At 38.1% G+C, this 22943-nt stretch overlaps 2 protein-coding genes across 2 annotated transcripts in view; one reads left to right on the top strand and one right to left on the bottom strand.

Annotated features, from left to right (window-relative positions):
- Positions 1–11209, bottom strand: part of fgf7 (fibroblast growth factor 7) — a 59181-nt gene extending 47972 nt beyond the window's left edge. Inside the window, exon 1 of the mRNA XM_059952470.1 lies at positions 10921–11209. Coding sequence (XP_059808453.1) covers positions 10921–11209 — 289 coding nt within the window. The remainder of the gene's footprint in view (positions 1–10920) is intronic.
- The window catches only part of LOC132382315 (protein FAM227B-like), a 235453-nt gene that overhangs the window by 184723 nt on the left and 27787 nt on the right, over positions 1–22943 (top strand). The gene's annotated exons all lie outside the window — the stretch shown is intronic.

Raw genomic sequence — 22943 nt, 5'->3', positions numbered from 1 at the left:
AACACAATCATATTTCCAATTCTCATCAAAAAGCTCCAAAACCTGGCTCTCTTTACCTCTCTCTGCAGCTGGATCCTTGACTTCCTTACTGGAAAACCACAGTCTGTGCAGACTGGAAATAACATCTCCTCCTTGCAGACAGTCAAGATTGATGCACCTCAAGGATGTGTGTTTAGCTCACTGCTCTACTCTCTCTACACCCACAGCTGTGCAGTTCAAATGTCATCTATAAATTTCAGATGGTGACAAAGAGGCATACAGGGGTGAGATAGATCAACTGGTTATGTGGTGTCACAGTAACAACCTTGTACTCAATGTCAGTAGGACCAAGGAATTGATATTGGATTTCAGAAAGGGTAAGTAGAGGAAATACACACCGGTTATCTTCAAGGGATCAGCAGTGGAAATGGTGAGCAATTTCCAGTTTCTGAGTGTCAATATCTCTGATAATATATCCTGGGCCTAACATATTGATACGATTACAAAGAAGACACGGCAGTGGCTATATTTTGTATGGAGTTTGAGGAGACTTGGTGTGTCACCAAAGGCTCTCAAAAACTTCTACAGATGCTATGTGGAGAGCATTCTAATTGGTTGAATCACCTTCTGGAATGGAGGGGGCACTGCACAGGATCAGAAAAAGCTGCAGAACATTGCAAACTCAGCCAGCTACACCATGGGTACTCACCTCCCCAGCATCCAGGACTACTTCAAAAAGTAATAGGTAGCTTCTATCATTGAGGACTGTCTTTACCCAGCACATGCACTCTTCTTATTGCTACAATCAAGGAGGAGGCGAAGGAGCCCAAAGACCCATACGCAATGTTTCAGGAACAGCTGCTTCCCCTTTCCTGTCAAATTTCTGAATGGACAATGGATCCATGAACACTACCTCAGTTTTTTCCCTTCTCTTTTTGCACTACTTATTTAATTTTTTATATATACTTTATACTATTGTTATTATTACTGTTTGTAAGGCAATATACTGCTGCTGCAAAGTAACAAATTTCACAACATATTCCAATGATATTAAGCCTGATTCTGATTCTACACAACAGGTAATTTGGAAAAGCCAATTCATCATAAATTTTTGAGTGCTAAGCTAACAATTCTGAATTTTCACCAATCTCCACTAATTAACAAACAGCGTCTGCACCCAAATCTTTATCAATATTATGGAGACATACTGTCCCCACTGTTACCTTTTATAAATTTACTGATTCTTGTGTGGCTATCCTGATTATACTTCCTTTCGCCCTGCCAATTGTAAAAATGTTATTCCCTTTTCCCAGTTCCACCGTATCTGTTATTAGGACGAGGAATTACTTTCCAGAGCATCAGAGATATCCTACTTCTTCAAAGAACGGGGTTTCCCTTCCTCTACCCTCACCATATCTCCTCTATTTCCAAGACATCTACCCTTGCTCCATTTTCCCATTGCCTTAATAGTTCCTCTAGTCCTTACCTACCACTCCATGACCCTTGCATCCAGTTTATCATTCTCTGCAACTTCTGCCATCTTTAACAGGATCCTTACACCAAAACACATCTTTACCCCCCTCCCCCATAACTCTTTGCATTTAGCAGGGATTGCACTCCCCGTAATTCCTCTGTCCATTCGTTCCTCACCACTGATTTCCTTCCTGGCATTAATGCTTGCAAGTGGAAGAAGTACTATTCCTGCCCATTCATCACCCCCATCACCACCATTCAGAGCCCCAAAAAGTCCTTCTAGGTGATGGAGGAGATTCACCTCTGTGTCTGTTGGAGTCACCTACTGTATCCAGTGCTCTTAGAGCGACCTCTATATTTGTGAGATATATACATGGACCTTGCATAACTTGCTTTACTCTTATAGCATGTATAAATTGTATTGAGTCAGCTTATTACAGTGCAATTACATTTTACCTGTTTGTACCTTGTATATCCTTTATGAATTATAATCCAAACTTGCATTTGGCATGTCATCAGCATAAACTAATCATTCACAAATTACTTTTCTCTAGTTTCTTACTCACCAAATACAGAGAATATTGTATGCTTCCTGCATATGTGTAATTAAAATCTAATTTAAAATGAACCAATACAATGGATGTCCTCAGATTTATTTGCAGTTAAACTCCAAATTATATTGACTTGAATGCCATAAACTATTCGAGTTCACAAGTTGTGTGAACATGCAGTATGCAGTGGGTTCTGTAGTAAAAATGTTAATATGTTTCAATTGAACGAGCTAATATTTTCACTTGCTATTGGACTACTGTAGGAGACAGGATTATGCTACAATATTTCTAGTTCAACCATTTGCTACTTGGTGACATATTTGTCTTTTGAGCACACTGAGTGATATTAAGACTCTATAGTCCCAAGGAGCAAGAGGAAAAAATGAGACCAATTTTAAGCATTTTTAAATTGCCAAAATGGTTTATTAGCAGCATGTTCTAGTTTATCATTTAATGTACTTAGAGAAGTTAAGTAGCATAACCAATTGAAATCCTTCGTTTCATTCAGTAATTACACAGAGGATTCTGGGTAACTTTTTCTCTCATTATTAACATAATGAACACTACCAAAACTGGAGTTCTTTTCTTGTGTAATCATACTCTGAAGAGAGGTTATTTACTTTTTTAACTGTTTAGTTAGTGGCACAGTGCAAAGCAGGCCTTTCTGGCGCAACAACCCAGCACCGGCCAGCAACTCACCTATTTAACCCTCTGCTAATCACAGGACAATTTACAATAACCGATCAGTGTACAAACTGGAATATCTTTGGACTGTGAGAGAAAACCCCTGTGTTCATGTGGAGGATGTACAAACTCCTTACAGAGGATGCTGGAAATGAACTTTTAACTTTGATGCCCCAAGCAGTAATAGTGTTGCATTAACTACAAACTACTATGAAGCCCCACTCCTCACGTAAAAAAGGCAGCCAAACCACAATCAACATGTAATGACAGCATCTGATAATGAATAAGCAATGTAGTATTTTTTTTTAGAGGCTGGAATGCCACAGTGTTGTCCATCTGCTTTTGTTGTTTTTAAGTATTACAGGTTTATTCAAGTAGAATAGTATTTAGAGCTTGGCTGAATAAGAAAACTTTATCCATTTTGGAATGCCTATAAAATTTGTGATAAAACTTATCATTTCAATAACTGCAGGAAACTGCAGGGGTTGTGTAAAATGAACCTATGCCCAGTGATGTCAAGTTGACAGAATGACAAATTTGGGCTGCCTGCTCATTTCAATTTCAATGTACTGTAAGAACTAACTGCATTCTTCATTGCCTGGACACATCAGCAGGGGTTAATATGGTAACATCTAGCTCCAGTTAAAACAATTATCCTGGCTAATGTCTGTCTATGCCTCTTCTGAGGGAGTAGCAAGATGGCTAGATCAGATATTGAAAGTGACTTTGACCTAGAAAGCATTGAGGAATAGCACATGTAGGAAAGATCAAATCTAGTTTTAAGATGATTGGAAGGAAGTATGGGGCAAGTTCTTTTACACAGAGTGGTGGGTGTGTGGGGCTCCTGCCGGGGTACTGGTAAAAGCAGGTGTTCCACACACTGCCTCTACCAGCGGCAGTGGGCTGAAGGAACTGCAGTGTGCTGTAGTGCTCCAATGTTCTATGTTGGTGATTCCTGCACGAAAGGTCTTCGTAAAAGTAGTGCAAAATTCGAACAAGTTCCTGCATGGGCTCAAGCAGCCCACCCATTCTCTTATCCAGAATGCTGTGGTAGCAAGTACTTCTGGAACTAAATGCTAGGCTTCCTGCCATAGGGACTTAGATTTCAGTGACTTCGTACAAATGGAGCTTGTCATGGTACAGCACAGAACCAGTCCCATTGGCCCACAATGTTTTGCCAAACCAGTTAAATTAGTAATCAAATAGCCAACTAAACTAATCCCTTCTGCCTCCACAATGTTAATATCCTTGCACTTCCCTTACATTCATGTGCCTTTCTAAACATTTCATAGAAGTCCCTAATGTATCTGCCTTTACCACCACCCTAGTCAGCACATTCGAGGCACCTACCAATATTTATGTTATTAAAAATAACAAAAAGATCCTACCCCTCAGATCCTCTTTGAACTCGTCCCCTCTCACCTTAAATGTATTCCCTCTGCTATTAGACATTTCAACCCTGAGGGAAAAGATACTGTCTGTTTATTCTATCTATGCCTCTCATGATCTTATAAACCTCTTACAGATCTCTCCTCAGCCTTCGCTGCTCCAGAGAAAACAACCCAAATTTGTCCAACCCCTCATTATAGCATATGCCCTCTAATCCAGGCAACATCATGGTAAATCTCTTCTGCACCTTCTCCAAAACCTCAACATCCTTCCTCTAATGGGGTGCCCAATACTCCAGCTGTGGCCTCAGTAGATTTTTACAAAGCTGCAACATAACTTCCTGACTCTTGAACTCAATGCCTTAACTAATAAAGGCAAACGTGCTATAAGCCTTCTTAACCACCCTGTCAACCTGTGTAGATGCTTTCAAACAGCTATGAACTTGGACTTCCAAGATCCCTCTGCTCATTAACAACTTTAAGGGTCTTGCCTTTAACAGTGTACTCTTTCTTAACATTTGACCTACTGAGGTGCAAAACTTCATGTTTGGCCCAGTTAAGCACCACTTGCCATTTCTCCGCACATATCTGCAATTAATCAGTATCCCATTGTATCCTTCGCCTGTCTTCTATGCAATTCACAACACCACCAATCTTAGTGTCACCTGCAAACCTAATAATTCACGCAGCTACTTTTTTGTCCAGGTCATTTATATGCAATAGCAGCAGTATCCCAGTACAGATCCCTGCAGAAGAACATCATTAATCAGACCTCCATCTAAAATAAGACACTTTGTCTTCTATGGGCAAGCCAATACTGAATCCAAGTGGCCAATTCACCATGGACCCCATTCTTTTTACTCTTCCGGATGAAATGCTTAAGGGGATTTAGAGGGAACTTCTTCACTTCGTGGGTGGTCATGTGGAACAAACTGCTAGTGCAAGTGGAGGATATGTAATCGATTACAGCATTTAAGAGAAGTTTAGCTAAGTACATGGATGGGAGGGGTATGGTCCAGGTGTGGACTAGCTGAGCCAAAGGACCTGTTTCTATGCTGTAGCATTCTATGGTTCTCTGCACCTTTACACACTTTGCACATGCTTACATTGCCAAGCTTTCACAATATGCCAATGACATATCCACAACAGCCACATCGCCCAAAGAGATTGCATGACATTTGAAAACATACTTTCCCCTCTCATGTTGATGCACCATCAATAACTCACTCTGAGACGTAAGGCGAGATATCGGCTTTTATTGACTGGAAGAAGGAACCAGGAGTGAGTGACCATCATACTACGTCCTGGAGACTGAGAGAGAGCATAGGCTTCAGATCGCCTTTATACAGGGGTCAGTGGGAGGAGCCACAGGAGCAGTCAGCAGGGGCATGTCCAGACAGGCACACGTAGTTCACCACACGTGTGTTACACAAACATGGCCAGGCTTGCCTAGGTCCTGATAAGGGTCTCGGCCAGCAACATCAACATTCTTTTCCACAGGTGTTGCCTGACTTGCTGAGATCATCCAGCATTTTGTGTGTTGCTTTGGATCTCCAGCATCTGCAGGATTTCTCGTGTTTATGATTTGATGCCTAGGGATAGGATGTTCATGCTTTTACCCCATGGAGAAGATGGGGCTGGCCATGATTACATTACCCATTTAATTGCAATCTTCTTCATTTGAAGAAAGCTTTATCCTTGTTAACAATCTTCCTTCCCACATTTTCCCAACCACTGAAGCCTGATTCACAAAATGCAAACCACATAACTGTGCAGCTCATATTTGTACATGTCACTCTGCAATTTAGGGATGGTGATAAACCAAGTTAACCCCTAACATCTGTTGTTTATAATCAAATATAGAGAAATTAACACCTCAAGTATTCAAATGACCAGAGAGAGACAACATAAAAGGTGGGTTATCCCATGCAAAACTCCTTCTTTTGTAAAGCTAGATGCAGTTGATGAGAGGATAATGCCCTTGATTATTTTTATGAATTTCAAGAAGATATTTAACACTGAGTTGCAGCTCAGAAATTAAGTCAAATTATTAACTGCTGGGAAATCGGTAAATTATAGGAAACATGGGAATAATGTGCAGGTACTAAAATTGAGAGATTGCTGCTAGTATAATCCCACAAGTCCCATTATTTGTAATAAATACTACAGAAAGCCACATATGAATGGCTCTGTAAGCAATGTAAAGGGGAACATTAGATTACCAAGAGACATGAATAGATTAAGAGTATGAATTGAAGTGATAGGGACACACAAAAAATTATTAGTAAGGTTGAGGGAATGCAGCCTTTGTATGAAAAGGAAGGGAGATTGGGAGGGGTGGGGGTGTGGTGGTAGAAACTATAGCTGTGCAATACACTGGTTAGCTCAAAGTAGTTCAAGGCACGACATTTTAGGAGGACTAGATTGTTTTTGGATGGAGTCCAAAACTTAAATTAACATTTCTGATGGGCAGGAACTCTAGGGTTAGGCAGGGAGACGTAGTCTAATAATTAAAGCCAGGTCTTTTGGAAGTGGTTGAGAAAACATTTATTCAATTAATACTTGCTTCCACAAATGTAATTGACTGTCAGTTAGTCTTTCAAATTGACAGTTTGATAGGTAGTTGGTGACTTGGGAAAAAGGCAGATATATGGATTAAGGTCATAGATCAGCCACCATCTCATTAAATGGCTGGGAGGATTAAACAGCCAGTTTATCTTCCTGTGTTTTTTTTTTGTTGGAATCATACTTGGATATGTATTTCAATGACACCATTAATAGAATCTGGTTGGCAGATGTCTTTCCAAATATTTTGTGTAACTGCTTTGCACACTACTAATAGAAAATGCTACTTTGTCACTTCCATTGTCCTCTGAGGATTTGAGAAAATTGACGTAATTTGACCAGATAGTCTGTCCTTTATTAAATCTTGATTAAAACAACAACACAGAAGTTTCTGGCACTTGACATACATTTTTATACTTCTGCCATGATCACAACAAATCCACTTTTCTGTATATTCTGTATATTCAGTTTTCTGTATATTCAAATCATCTATATTAAATTTGACAGGGAAATTATCATGTATACAGGTGTCACAGTACTGACACTTGGAACTCTGTGCATTTTACACAGAGATTCAAGTATAATGTTATTATTTCCTTACTACACAAAGGTTAGGGAAGAACAAATTAGTCCATCAGAAATCTGTGATGCGTGCATTGGGTAGTATGGTATCAAGCATAAAATGCTGGCGTAACTTAGCAGGTCAGGCAGCATTTATGGAGAAGAGTAAACAGTCAATGTTTCGAGCCGAGACCCTTCATATAGGTCCTGATAAAGGGTCTCAGCTCAAAGCATCGACTGTTTATTCCTCTCCATAAATGCTGATTGGCATGCAGATTTCCTCCAGCATGTTGTGTGCGTTATTCTGCATTTCCAGCATCTGCACAATCTCTTGGTGTTTTGGTTAACATGGTGCAATTTTTCCTTATTGCAGTGTTCCTAACTTTCCCAGTTGTTATTCATTCCTGTTATATGGAACAATAATAAAGTCACCCACAAACCAGATTGTGGGTTAGGGATTATAGTGCTCACTGCATATTTATTCCTGTTATGTATGTTATAACATTAAAAATGCATGACAAATGTACTATTTTAAAACTAGAAACCCAGACGGATAATTTTTAGTATTTTCCAAATTAAAGACATCTGCATTGTTCCATTGGCTTCTGTATGTTTCTTCTTTTGAGATGATTATGTCGTGCACCCATTGTTGATATGGCTATTGATTCATGAAAACAGAAACAATGTCAGGAAGCTCAGTAATTTAAATGGTATTGCTCTTTTATCCTTGCTAAGAAATACAAATAAAACAAATGTTTGTTGCAAATTTCTTGCAGCCCCCCAAACCATGTTAGACTTTCTATGCTATATTTCCATGGGCAGGAATTCCTTGCCAATGTGATCATCTTCCTTTCATGTATTTTCAGACAATTTGAGAAGCCAACTTATTTTACCACAGGGCCAATTGAGTCCTTGTACAATGCCAGAAATATGTTTTCTAGAAGAAGTCACACGATAACAATCAGATGGTGAACTTTGGCTGATTTTCATTCTGCTTAGCCTAAGCACTGAAACTAATTCAAACAACCCAGTCACAGACCTGGATGAGATTAGCTCACTGAGTGTTCAATACTGATTTAATTATCCAGGACCTCCTGATTTGTGTATCTTATTATTGTAGTTAATGATGGCATTATCTAATGCTGCCAGAGAAGAGCTGCCAGCGTTGAATTTTAATAGATCCTTTTTCATTGCCATTAAGTTCAGGGACAGCAAGGTGAACAAAATTATTAAACTGGTTCAACGAATTGCTCACAGGCCTTCATGCCGTTGTAATCACAGAAAGTTTTTGAGGATTTAATAGTTGCAAAAACTCTGTAGCCTGTGCAGTATTTTAATTTTACCTGGAGTCGATACTGGATCTAAGCCATTGATTTCGGCATAAAATTAGCATTCTACCTTACTGTTACACCGAAGCAAAATAAAAGAGTATTTCCACTGATATTAAACAAATATCTGACAATTGATGACTTTGGCTAACATTTGCTGTTCTTAACTGAGAGACCAATTGGATTAGTTGCAATTCGTTACTTTTTATGTCTTTGTGCCCGATGAACAGAAGAAATGTTCAGCTAAGGAAAAAGGGTTTCCTTGCTTCCTGTACTCAAGTATGTCTCCTAGTGGGTTTCATAAGGAACTGGTAACATTCTTAGAAATTGTTAAACCTCAAGCATTCAACCTAGCCAAGTGCAGAGGGGAGACTGGGGTTAGGGAGAATAATTTCAGAAAAAGATTATAATGAGGTGGATCAATGTTACAGATGAACTGTAATGTCATGCAGTAGTAGTGCAAGAGCTGTAAGTTGACTAGTTTATTGGTCACAATTATTTGGGCTACTTTTACCCCTTGTAATTTGCATCTTTATATGCCAGCACTGTCAATTTCTTTAACAGATGTGATTTATTTTCCACCATCTAACTTAATGATTTACTGTTAACGTTTCATAATATTCAAAATTAAAAGTAAATTTATTATCAAAAGTGTATATATGTTACCCTATGCCATCTTGAGATTCATTTTCTTGCAGGAATTTACAGGAAAAATACAATAAAATTATACATAAAGATTGACAAACAACCATTATTCAAAAGAAGACAAATTGTGCAAATTAATTAAATATATATATATATAAAATAATACTGAGAACATGAGTTGTAAAGAGTCCTTGAAAGTGAGTCTGTAGGTATTAGAATCAGTTCAGAGTAATGTGATTGAAGATGTCCATTCCAGTTCAGGAGCTTGATGATTGTAGAGTGATGACTGTTCCTGAACTTGGTGATTTGGAAACTAAGGCTTCTATACTTCCTCCCCAATGGTACTAGCAGGAACTGGGTATGGCCTGGATGGCGGGGGGTCTTTGATGATGGATGCTGCTTTCTTGTGGCTGCACTGTATGCAAATGTACTCAATAGTAGGGAGGGCTTTTACTGTAATGTTCCAAGCTGTTTCAATCACATTCTCTAATCTTTTCCATTCCTGGGCACTGTGGTTTCCATACCAGGCCATGATGCAACCAGTTAGGATACTCTCCACTGTGCATCTGTAAACGTTTTGGTGACATGCCGCAAACTTCTAAGAAAGTAGAGGAACTCTCATTCCTTCTCAGTAATGACACTTGTGTGCTGGTTCCAGGACAGATCCTCTGATCTGTTAACCAAGGAAGTTAAAGCTACTGACCCTCTCCACCATTAATAAATTAATAGTGTCTTTATATATTGTTTCAATGTTAATGGGTAAAGTATGTTTTATTTAGCTATCAAATCAATTATTTTGTTTCTTTGAAATAATGTATTTGACTTTGTTACTGCATTAATAAAGCTCCATTTGGTTTTAAAAGCTGTTGTGTTATACTTGCGATCCATCACAAGATGTTAAAAGGCGTAATCTATGTTGATGAGTAATCACATCTCCACTTTGCTGCACTTATAGCAATAACAATACCTGTTTTTTCTAATCTGGCAGTGTTTCAAAAAGCTATAAACCTAGGAAGGGTATTTCTGTAGATCATTCCTCTTTTTAATTAAAGCAATTCTAGAGTTGTTGAAACTTGGTTCTCTTACAACCTTCTCAAAAATCAATCTTACTAATCATCTTTAGACCATGCCAGAATAATGCTCAAGTATATGTATAATGTTATTTAAGCAATTTACATTTTGGGAATAACCATTTCTGAACTGTAATCTAACTTGAGTAAAATCAAAATGATTTCAAAGGAATGTATTTAGAATGCCAAGTTGTAAAGATACAATGAATTGGCATGCAGATTATTTTACTGTATATTTCTTGTTTACAAAATCTACTGTTAAAAGCAATACAATCTGAGGCAAAAGGAATTGTCAGACAAACCCACTTTCCCAGTAATTCACTCTTCAAATGTCCACACATGAAAAACAGATAACTCTAATGATTTTTACTTTGGTCTAAAGTGTTATCTGATATCTCTATTCCTTGTCAGTTTGAATAAAAGGGATAATTTCTGCAAACATTTACCAGCTGTCAACTAATACATTAGCAAAACTAAAATATGCTGGTTTTGTATCACTGAGAGGTATACATTTTTTTAAAAAAAATGAGTACCAGATGTTTTAAGCTAATATAAATGATTTGGGATAGATTGTCAATTTGCTTTATAAAGCCTAGTAAACTTGAAATTGTGCACTCATTTGATTTGCTAAAGCCTTTAGTGTGTGTCTTTCCAAACTAATTAAAGTATTACTTACAGTAATTGCAGCTGGGATTAACTGTGCCTTTGATTTTTCCCTTTTTATCAATCCTCAGATAAAATTGTGTTCGACAGAAAAGTTTCCGTATTCTTACATCTCCACCTTCCATGTAGTCGTAACTTCTGGTGTGCCGTTCAGGACTGGTGGAACAGTTCACACTTGCAGCTAGTTGGTCTGGAATCATGTCATTGCAAGCGATAGACACATTTCCTGCTAGAAGGATACAATGAAAGTATAGTCTGTACAACAATATTGGCAGGATCCATGTTTGCATCCATTTGCGCATTATAGTGCACTGCTCTGGGTTCTCATGAATGACATACTGCAATTTAAATTTTCAATCAGATGAATGCTGTTAGTTTAGGGTCTCAGCTTCTGCCTGGACTCCGTGACCTTGGATCTCTTTTATTTGTGGCATAGCACTTTAGAATGTGTGTAATTTTTCCTGAGAAAGTTTATGGTGCTGAGCCAGAGTTTCTTCTCAGAAGTGATGCACTGACAATTTCCGCTATAAGCAATTCAGTTTGTAGTACTCTTGAATGTCTTGATCTTCTTTGCTATTAGTATTTTCCTTTTGTACAGAGAGGTTTGACGATAATAAAGCTGCAAGCAGAAGTATCACTTAACTTTAACAAGCCATTACAGTCAGCTGTTACAAATAAATTACAACCATAGCAACAAGCTTGGAGGTGTATACCAATTTTTTTTAAAAAGCTCCAGTTAGTTGCCAGTTCCTGCTTTAAAAAAATATGTAAAGTCAAAAAGTAGAATATGTATCTTGTTTTCAAAATGTCCATAATTTTAGTCTTTTACATACATAATTTAAAAAGTGTGATGTTTGTAGCATAAAATTAGTTCTACATTACTATTCCACTGAAGTTTTAACTTCTCCGCTAAACCCTGTTGCTTAATCAATTCCCCAAGCTTCTGTACACTTGTCATATTGTATGCATTCATTCAAAAGTAATCACGACATATTTTATGTGGTAAACCAAATGCTTTCTATGGAACTTCCCGTGTTTCCTATACAGAATTTTTGTTTCGCTGTCTAGACTGGCTGGAAGCATTCACAACTACCTCAATGTCAAATACACATGTTTAATCTAAGCCAGTTTAATTCAAAAAATTCTCGTGTCAATTGTAGAAATTAAATATAACAATAGATGATTTGTGATTTAAAAACTTACTTTTGTTTATGTTGAAGACAATTTGTGCACAGAAAATATCCATTGTTTTCTCCACTCACATCATCAGCTTGTGTGTCATTGTGGATTATATCCCAGTCCAGGAAGATTCCAGCAGAATCATAATTGTTTCCATAAATCAAGTGTTAACATGGGAGGGATTTTCTGGGCATCATGAGCCTGTTGTTGTGCAGTTCTGTTCAATAAATGCCTTTCCCTGACCTCACTTGGAAGTAATTAGATCTTAGCCAGTCAGCTGTCAGTTGGCTGCATGAACAAAGAAAAAAAGTGAGGTTCCCTTTGTCAGATGTCCACATGGTCATCAGAGGGAGCTATGAACTTGGAGAGGGCTTTCTTATTTCCACACGATGTCACTATTCTTTATCCTCTGCTCAGTAATTCCAATCTGCTGCAATCATGGGAGAAAAAAAGTGCTCCGTTTCTTTAGATATGTTACCATCTGCGGGGAAAAAAAAACAGAATTCAAGAGCGAGTTAACATAAAACACACATTTTCTTTTGTATTCATTGTGTTTTGGGAAATGGATCAGCCACTAAAGATAATTAGGTTACCTTGTTACAATAAGTTGAAAAATGTAAAATTTAACCTGTGCTAAAATAATTATAAATCTTATTTAAATAGTCTATTACTATTTGCTTTGGTACCGTAATTTTAAAATATTTTCCTCTGTCAAGCAATATAGCACCTAAGGGGAGTGAACTACCTCTGGCTGCTCTTTCTGATCAGAATTCTGAATACTCCATACAATGCCTATTGACATATTTCTTGTGGAGGTTTCTAATACAATGCCTTGAAAAAGTATTCAGCCACCACAACTATTTTCACATTTTACTGTCTCGTTTTATAAATTTAAAATGTATTGAAGTGCGACTTTTTGAGCTAATCTAAAAAAAAACATTGTTCATCATGTCAAATCAAAAAAAAAATTCTGAATCCTGTCAACAATTTACTAAAAATTAAAAACCAAAAGTTTGAGGTTGAAGAAGTATTCATCCCTTTGTAAGTACTCTGCTAACTTTCCACAGGTGTAATACTGTTTATTACTTTACTAACTTATCCAATTTGTTGATGTAGAAAATTGAAGGACCACCTAATTTCAATGAATTCATAAGAATAAATACCTCCTCTCTGTAAGGTACAACAGTGTGGTAGATTTTCAACAGACCAAGTTGTAGACAAGAGCATTTGAGACAAGTTAGGAAAATGATCATAGAAAAGACCAAGTATGGGGAAGGATACAAGACTATCTCAAAGACACTGAACATACCTTAGAGCTCAGTAAAGTTCATTGTTAACAATTGGAAATATATGAAACTGCAGCCACATTGCCTAGATCAGGCCCTGTTGAAGAGAGGCAAGGAAAGCATAAAGAAAAAGTATATCCTTGCCCATAAAGAGCGGGCAAAGTGTCACTTAGAAGATACTGTAAACATATGGAAGAAGGTCTTGTGGTGAAATGAGACCGAAGTGGAACTTTTTAGCCTCAACATTAAGCAGTACATGTGGCACAAATCTGATACTGTGCATCAGCCAGGTAACTCTATCCCCAATGTGCATATGGTGGAGGAAGCATCGTGTAATGGGATGTTTTTCAGCAGCAGGGCCAGGAAATATGATCGGGATTGGTGGGAGAATGAACACTACTAAATACAAAGAGATCCTGGATAAAAACCTACTAGCTTCTGCTTGAAAGCTTAAACTGGGGAGGAAGTTTGTATTTCAGCAGGACAACAACTCAGAGCACACAGACAGAAAAACCATGGATTGGCTTCAAATGAAGAACTTTGATGTCCTTGAGTGACCTAGTCAAAGTCCAGAGGCAATTGGACATCTCTGTCAAGACCTCAAAATTGCTGTCCACTGGCACTCCCCAACGAACCTGGCACAGTTTGAGCAATTTTGCAAGAAGGAATGGGCAAATCTTGCTCCGTCACATTATGCAAAGCTAAAAGAGACATCCAAAAAAGACTACTGCATCAGGTGGTTCATCTAAACTCTGTGCAAAGGTGCTGGGGGCAGCAAATATATTTGAACTGTTGAAATTTCAGTGTTTGAAGTTTTAGTTCTTAATGCTTTATAATTTTCCCTGAATTTTGGGCTCTACTGTGAAAAAGGAGCATGTGATTCACAAATAAAAATTTTCAGCTGAATTAATCTAAGTCTCTGGTTGTAATGTTCTTTTATGTGAACAAAAGGGTTGGAGCTGAATACTTTTCCAAGGCACTGTGGGGGAAAGAGATTTGCCTTTTTCATGGTCTAATCCTTTTGATGGTGGACAGTTATTACAGCTTTGGATTGATCGTACATATTGCTGGAAACTTCAGTTGGAGAGCCAACCACTAATCTGAATTTTAAATTATAAGCCTCTACAATAAGTTGTGGAAGTGGTTTTATGAATATGAAAAACAAGAACTCATATATATAGTTATCATAAATGAGTTATGTGCTTTCATACAAAGAAAAAATGTCTGGTATTATTCATTGGACTACAGTTTCTATGGATATTTAGTTTCAGGTAGGATCAAAAGTAACTAAATTAATTGAAAGCCATGGTAAGTTATTAGTTACAAAGAATATGTATATAATTAGCAAGCCATCTTGCAGAATGGCATCTTCTTTCATGGCTTGCACATTTAATCTAATTAGTACAATGGTTTTCTTTTTTTTTAAAAAAAAGTAACTTTATTTTGTATCCAAGAAAACGAATTGGTCAGCTATACAGAGTAAAAAGTTGATGATAGAAGTATTAGTTTATATAACTGTAAAAAGCAGTTTCCAGCAGAGCAGCACATACTTTATCGCCATTATATTTCATCACTTGACACATGCAAAACATTCCTATTATAAATTTATTTTCATATCTATCCCACTGCAGAAGAGCAGTAAGTCATTTACCAGTCCATAAATATTTCCAGAGATATCATTATGAACTACATGTACTTGAAGGTACCACTGAGTAATGGTACACATTTTTTTCTTTCACTTAGAAATTTGCTCCCCTTTTCTCAGGATAACCCAAACCAGTACATTTAACCTCGAGAACCTATGTTTAATTTCTAATGTATCACTTGCCTCTATTCCTTCAGATAGCTTCATGGGAGGTGGATTAAGTTGATGAACAATTAGTAGTCTGCAATAATACCTTTATTACAAGATAACTTTGGATCACCAAACCCCCTTCTTGTTTGCTGTTATAACACAAATAGTTAAATAATGATAATTAAATAATACTTTGTAGATCAATCAATAACTCCAAGCATTGCTGACATTCACACTTGGCAAAAGTTAGTAGGTGAATTTTGGAATCTCTTCACTTATGAACTTGGTCAAAGACTGAAGAATTCATGAGTGTCTCACATTGGATGAGGAAAGTAACTTGAGTATTCAAAACCATCTCATATTATGATTTTAAATTTTCTTCTGTAGAAGTGTAAAAGACACAGACTGAAATATTATAATTAGTTTTTGAGTATGAGAAATTGGGTAAAATCTGAATTAGGAGAAATATGAGATAAAATAAAGTGTTGGAAAGCATAATGATGAAGTGTGGTAAATAGGGGAGGAGGCTGGATTTGCAAGCTACATGAGAAAATGCTGTTGTTAAGTTGTCTCCTGGAATGGTGAGGTGGCCATTTGGGGATGTTGGTCTATATTTTCTGAAGTTTTATAGGAATGACATACATTCCAATTGAAAGATTTCAAGATTCTTTGGAATCCTCTAAAGTGGATGCTTCCCTTGATGGAGGACTCTATAATGAGGGGGACGTAGTCAAAGGATAAGAGGTCAGGAGGATAAGCAAATTTTCTTCCTTGACGTTTGTCAACACTTGGAATTATCTACCTCATTAGGGCAGCAATTGTGGACTCACTAAGTGTATTGATCTTTGAATGGTAAAGAAATTAAAGATGACAGGAATTGGGCAGAAAAGCAGAATTGAGGCCATTGGTCAAATCAATTATGATCCTCCTTAGACTTGTGAGTGATACTGAAGATCTACATGTAGTATAATTTTGTTTTTTTTGTCTTCAGTAGAAAAATGACCTATCCACAACTCTATGCTGGTAAAATAACCATAGTTCTGGGAAATGTGGTAGAAATGCCTAATAAGGACATTTTAATGGTTACTTGCATAAGAATGGCCTAATAAAGGAAAGTCAATATTGATTTATTGAAGATAAATCATGTTTACCTATCTATTTTTATTTTTGATAAGGTCATAGTGAAGGTTAATTAAATGCAACATAATAAACTTACAAACAAAACTGGATCTAAAGGAACATAAAGCAGTAGCAATATGGATGTAATAGGATATGCAATGGCTTATGACAGGAACCAAGAGTGATGGTGAAGAATTATTTCACAGATTCAAGGCACAGGCTGTCTGCTGTTCCCTAAGGTTCGATGCTAAAAAGTGAATGATAAACCACTTTCTTGAACTGCTACAGTCTTCCTGGTATGAGTATTCCCTATTACAGAAGCCATTCTTTGCCCATTTTGTTTGCCCTTATACACTAAAGTCAATGAGCATCAAGCTAAAACCATTATATTGGTCGTACAAAGGAAAGTGGTTGTCTTTTTGGAGGCCAGTTATCTCAGCCTCAGAATATTGCTGGAGGACACAGTGCTGTATCCCAACCCATGCCATCTTCACTTGCTTCAATGATGATTGTGCTAATACTCAATTCAATTTGCAACACATTAGCTAAACATAGTCCATCAAGATTTAGGAAATGTTCAAACATGGGCAGGTTAGTGGTAAGGAACATTCACACCAATGACCATCTCCAACAAAAGTACATATCCTTGATACTTAATAACATTACTATCAGCAGACCTTTCAGTACTCTAATATTGTGCGAATGAGTAATTTATGAGTTGGAGGTTTATTAGGTGCGCTGGAAAACTGGGATTAGCAAAAAGATGCTGTGGTTGGCTGAGTTTGATTTATCTCCTAGCACCCAAAAACATTTCACCAACTACTTTCATGAAAGAGAGTATAGCAGAATATTCTCCATCTCAAACAACACTTATGAACTCCAACACTTTCCAAGACAACACAATCAGCTTGATTGCTACCCCATTCACATACATTCCCTTCAGCACTGGCATTATGGCTGCAGTGCATGCTGTCCATTAAAAACACTGCCTTGACTCTTTCAATAGCACCTTCAGAGCCCTCTACCACCAAGCAGAAGAAGGACTTCAGACACTTGGTAAAACAACCACCTGTATGTTCTCTGAGTTGTCCCCATTCTGATTTAGAAAAAAATTTCTATTCCTCCTTTGTCACTCTCTCTCCATCAGCATTTGCTCCCCAAAGGTATGGTAGTAGATCTAGGTGGCTACCACCTTCTGAAAAGTGAAATAAAAATGAAGCTGCTCCAAGTTGAGATACCAAGTCTCTAATAACTTTATTTATGTATGCCATTTATCCTGATGAATTTCTGGTCAGTGGTGACCCCGAGGATGATGATGGTTGACAACAGTAATAATATCTGGCGTATCAAAGAAAGATATTGTTAAGATAAACATATTGTTTATGTTGGAAGCATGAATATTGTAGACCATTTCTCAGCTATGGCTAGATATTGCATCATTGCTAGCCACTTGAGCTACACAAGAGCACCATTTATTAGCCTATGTCTGAGTGCTGAGTATCTTTTTATGATGAGCTGTTAAATAGTATTGAAATTATGTAATCATTTGTTAACGTCCAAACTTCTAATCTTATGGTGGAAGGAAGGTCATTGATAAAGCAACTGATAAAGCTAGTTTTATGCCTAGGGCACTGTCTTGGGTACCTCTACAGGGATGACCTGAGATGATTGTCTTGTATCAAGTAGGTTTTGGAGTGTTTTCCCTTCAAGCCCTTTGATTTTTAATCTTACCAAGGCCCCATGTGCCATATTCTGCTAAATACTGCTTTTCTGTCAAGGGTTGTTAGTATAACCTCACTATTAGAATTTTTTTCTCTTGGATCTAAGGCTATGCTGAGATCTGGGGCCAAATGGCACTGGTGAAACCCAAACTGGATTCCCAATGGATTAGATGCTTCCCAATTCCGTAACAGAAAACTGACTGAAAGAAATATAGGCACTTTTTATTAATACATAGTATTTCAGTTACATCACTCTTTGTACTGAATTCTCAGTAGAAACTTCGCATATATCAATTTTTCTCTCTGTATCAAGCTTGGATTGAGAATCAGCATGAAATATGGAAATGATCTTCCTGTTACTGACATATTAGAGTCAAAATCATCCCATTAATTATCGTATTCTATCCAAAGTATGCATGAACTTCAGAGGAATTGAGATTTTTTTGGTGGATTAAATCACTGAAAAAGTTCAATGACTAAAGAAGCTAGCTATTACATTGTTACAATTTTAGTAACACATCAAACCATGAAGTAGTCGTTACAAATCAACTTAAAGGAATATTAACAATTTTACACCTCAGCTGAAATTCTTGTTCATTTGGGTTTTAGATTATTCACTAACTCAGGGGTGGGCAAACTTTTTGACTTGTGGGCCACAAAGGGTTCTAAAATTTGACAGAGGGGCCGGACCAGGAGCAGATGGACGGAGTGTTTTGGTAATACACCTCATAAGAGAAAATAAAATATCATGGGATATGTAGAAAACATGTGCTTTAATTTCAATTGAAAATGAACAAATGCATTACAACAAAATATCTGTCATTGAAGTCCCATGGTATTTAGCTATTTATTGAAATGACTTTTAAAGCACTGAAAATTAAAGGAATAAAATACAGCTTTTTTTAATAGTAACAGTTATTATTTTAAAGCACTGAAAATTCTGTCATCCTTCAAGATATTATCATCATCACTCTCCTCCTGACTGTCTTTATTTCAAAAACGGTAGGAGATGCAGGTCTACTTGTCCTGCTCCTTCTTATTCAATTGTCCCCTTTGCCAAAACTCAACAACGACCAGCACAAAGACAGAACAATGACAGCGCGCCAGTATGCAGAGCGCATTATTTGATCTGGAGCGCATTTTTTTTATTTTGAGAACGTATGTGCACCTGTGCACTACTCATCTCCATCACTTAACAGAAATGACATGTAACATGTACGGCTTATTGAAAAAAATATTTTCAAATGCATTTTTTACATAACACAACAAAGAAACTTATTTTTAATTTCAGTGGGAACATTGTTGTTGGTCTCCCTTTTTAGCCAGCGCATCAAAGTCTGGATTTAGTTTTGTTGTGGCGATTCTCAGGATGGATCTGAGGTGTTGGTCAGTTAACTTGGATCTGTGGCTGGCTTTGTTGATGTTCATGACGCTGAACGCCTGTTCACACAAATAGGTCGAGCCGAACAAAGAGTAAAGCGCAAATGTGGAGTAATACGCTGCACCTCAACAAAGGTCAATGCATATAGAGTGCGTCATCTATTGGGAAAACGCCAGAATTGCGGGTAAAAAACGTTAACAAGATTTATTAATATAATCTCATCAAGTTCTGCGGGCCGGATTAAAAAGCTTAATGGGCCGCATATGGCCCGCGGGCCGTAGTTTGCCCATGCCTGCACTAACTCTAATGTTAAATAGTGCATCAAAATAAAATTGTAAATATTTTGTATTTTCCTAACCTGAAATTAGAATTCTTGTACCAATGATAAATTGAGCCAGCTAGACAATTTTCTCAGTGGCCATTACTCACAGAGTCAGAGAATAATACAGCACAGATTCAGATCCTTTGGCCCAGTTGGTCCAGTCAGCTCTAGTAACTTCCCTGCTAGTCCTTGAAACCCCGTTTGTCCCATAATACTTCAAGCCCCTCCACTCCATGCACCACAAAATCCTTGTTAAATGTTGTAATTTTTTCCACCCGACACTTCCACTGGCAGCTCAGTTCAGGTACTCACTACCCTCTGTGTAAAGGAATTATCTCTTAGATTTCTTTTAACTGTCTCATTCTATCTTGTACCTCTAGTGAAGGAGTCACCCAACTCTGGAGAATATTCCATGTCCCTGGGGATTTTATAAATTTTTATGAGGTCACCCAACACCCTTCTGTGCTCCAGAAAGTAAAGATCCAGTGTGACCAACCTCGCCCTATAATTCAGGCCTCTAGGCCAGGCAGCATTGGTCCCAAACTGAGCAATGGGGCACCTCAATAGTCTCAGGCCTCGATTCGGAGAATGGCCTTGAACCCTTGCCCTCTGCTTCCTACCTCTGAACTTTCTGAATCCATCTTGCTTGCTCCCCCTGAATCCAATGCGACTTAGCCTTCCAAATCAGTCTGCCATGTAGGACCTTGTCAAATGCCTTCCTAAAGTTCATATAACAATATCCATTGCCCTAACTTCATATAACCTCTCAGTTATCTGTTCAAACAATTCCAAAAGATTTGTCAGACATGACCTCCCATGCACAAAACCATGCTGACTATTCTTGATCAGGCCTTGACTTCAGATAAACCAACCCCCTCTGCGAATCCATGGGGAGAGTTAAGTGTGCCAAGTTCCTGGGAGTTCTCAGCACAGGTGACCTCACCTGGTCCCTTAATGTCATCTCCCTGAACAAAAATGCACAGAAGCACCTCCACTTCCTAAGAAGATTGAGGCAAGCAAGGCTGCCCACCACACCGCCCCCCAATCTTACTGTGTTTAACTGGAGCACCATTGAGAGTATCCTGAGAAGTTGCATCTCCATCGGGTAAGGAAGCAATTGAGCATCAGACCAGAAGTCCTACGAGGATGATGAGAACAGCTGAGAGGATCATAGGGGCCTTTGTACCATCCTCTGGGGACAGTTATCAGGAATGCTGCGTACACAGATTCCTTAGTATTACTAAGGATCCCACCAATCCATTTGGTTTTCTACCGTCAGGCTGGAGACACCGAAGCATAAAAACAAGAATGGTCAGGAGGAGAAACAGTTCCTTCTCCCAGGCCATTAGGCTTCTGAACTCCCTGCACATCGCATTCAACGTGTCACTGGTTAATCTGTACCTTACAATATTTAGTATTAATGCACTTTCATTTGTTATTTATGTGCATTTCATTTGTAGATTTTATCCTTGCCTTCGTAAGTTATCATGTGTTTTGTGTGTTATGTGTACTACTGTGCTATACACCTTGGTTCAGAGAAAGGTCTCATTTCTATATGTATTATATGGTTATATACATGTATATAGTTAAATGACATAAACTTGCCTTGACTATCCAAAACTATTCAATAGGGTTAAAGCAGCAGGGTAGTATCAGCTCACTTGGATTCTAACTTAAAAATAATAATCAGTTTGCTTTCTTCCATTCCTGATTTAGGACCATAAGAAATATGAGCAGAATTAGGCCTTTTGTCCCATCAAGTCTGCTTCACAAATCCATCATGACTGATCCAATTTTTCTCTCAGCCCCAATCTCCTGTCTTTTTCCCATATCCTTTCAAGCCCTGACCAATCAAGAATCTATCAAACTCTGCCATAAATGTACCCAATGATTGGCCTCCACAGCCGCCTGTGGCAATGAATTCCACAGATTCATCACTCTGTGGCTAAAAAAAACTCTCCTCATTTTTGTTCTAAACGGATGCCCCTCTATTCTGATGTTCCGTCCTCAAGCCTGAGACTCCTTCCTCATAGGAAACATCCTCTGCACATCCACACTGTCGTGGCCTTTCGACATTCAATAGGCTTCAATAAAATCCACTTTCTTTCTTCTGAATTCCAGTGAGTATAGGGCCAGAGTCATCAAACAGTCCTCATATGGTAAGCCTTTCAGTCCTGGAGTCATTTTCATAAACCTCCTTTGAACCTTCTCCAATATCAGCATAGCCTTTCTTAGCTAAGAGGCCAAAAATTGCTCACAATACTCCATATGAGGCCTCACCAATGCCATATAAAGCCTCAACGTTACATCCTTGCTTTTATACTCTTATCCTCTTGAAATGAATGCTAAAAATGCATTAGCCTTCCTCACCACCAACTCGACCTGGCAAATTAATCTTTAGGGAATCCTGCATGAGGACTCCCAAGTCCCTCTGCATCTCAGATTTTTGAATATTTTTCTCCATTTAGAAAATAATCTATGCTTTTATTTCTTCTACCAAAGTGCATGACCAAACAATTCCCAACACTATATTCCATCTGCCACTTCTTTAACCATTTTCCAGATCTGTCTAAGTCCTTCTGTAGCCTCTCTTCTTCCTCAGCTCTACCTGCCTCCCTATCTATCTTCGTATCATCCGCAAACTTGCCCACAAAGCCATCAATTCCATCATCCAAAACATCAACATAAAACATAAAATGAAGTGGTCCTAACAGCCCTATGGAACGCCACTAGTTACCAGCAGCCAACCAGAAAAGGCTCCCTTTATTCCCACTCTTTGCATTCTGCCAATCAATCAATCATCTATTCGTACTAGTATCTTTCCTGTAATACACATGCTCTTAGCTTATATAGCATGTATGGCACCCTGTCAAAGTTAGTTCCTCTCTGTGCCTTCAGCATTTGCCCGTTTTACGAGGCTGACTTGCTGGCTCAATGCTCAACTCAGCATGGGTGGAACTTGTTGAAGGACTTCTGAAAACCCAAGTACACAATATCCACCAATTCTCCTTTGTCTATCCTGCTTGTTATTTCTTCCAAGAATTCCAACAGATATGTCGGGCAAGATTTTCCATTAAGGAAACCATGCTGACTTCAGCCTATTTTATCATGTGCCTCCAAGTACCCTGAAACCAAGAAGAAAGCCCTTAACTCCAAGTGGAGTCATCGGGACGACATTATGACGGCATTTTTTTTTTTGCAGGCTTTCTTGTTTTTATGAGGCCGAGTCACTA

The sequence above is a fragment of the Hypanus sabinus genome, chromosome 28 (assembly GCF_030144855.1).
Source record: "Hypanus sabinus isolate sHypSab1 chromosome 28, sHypSab1.hap1, whole genome shotgun sequence".
NCBI lineage: Eukaryota > Metazoa > Chordata > Chondrichthyes > Myliobatiformes > Dasyatidae > Hypanus > Hypanus sabinus.
Note: the sequence above shows the minus strand (reverse complement) of the source record. Positions and strands in the feature narration are given on the sequence as shown.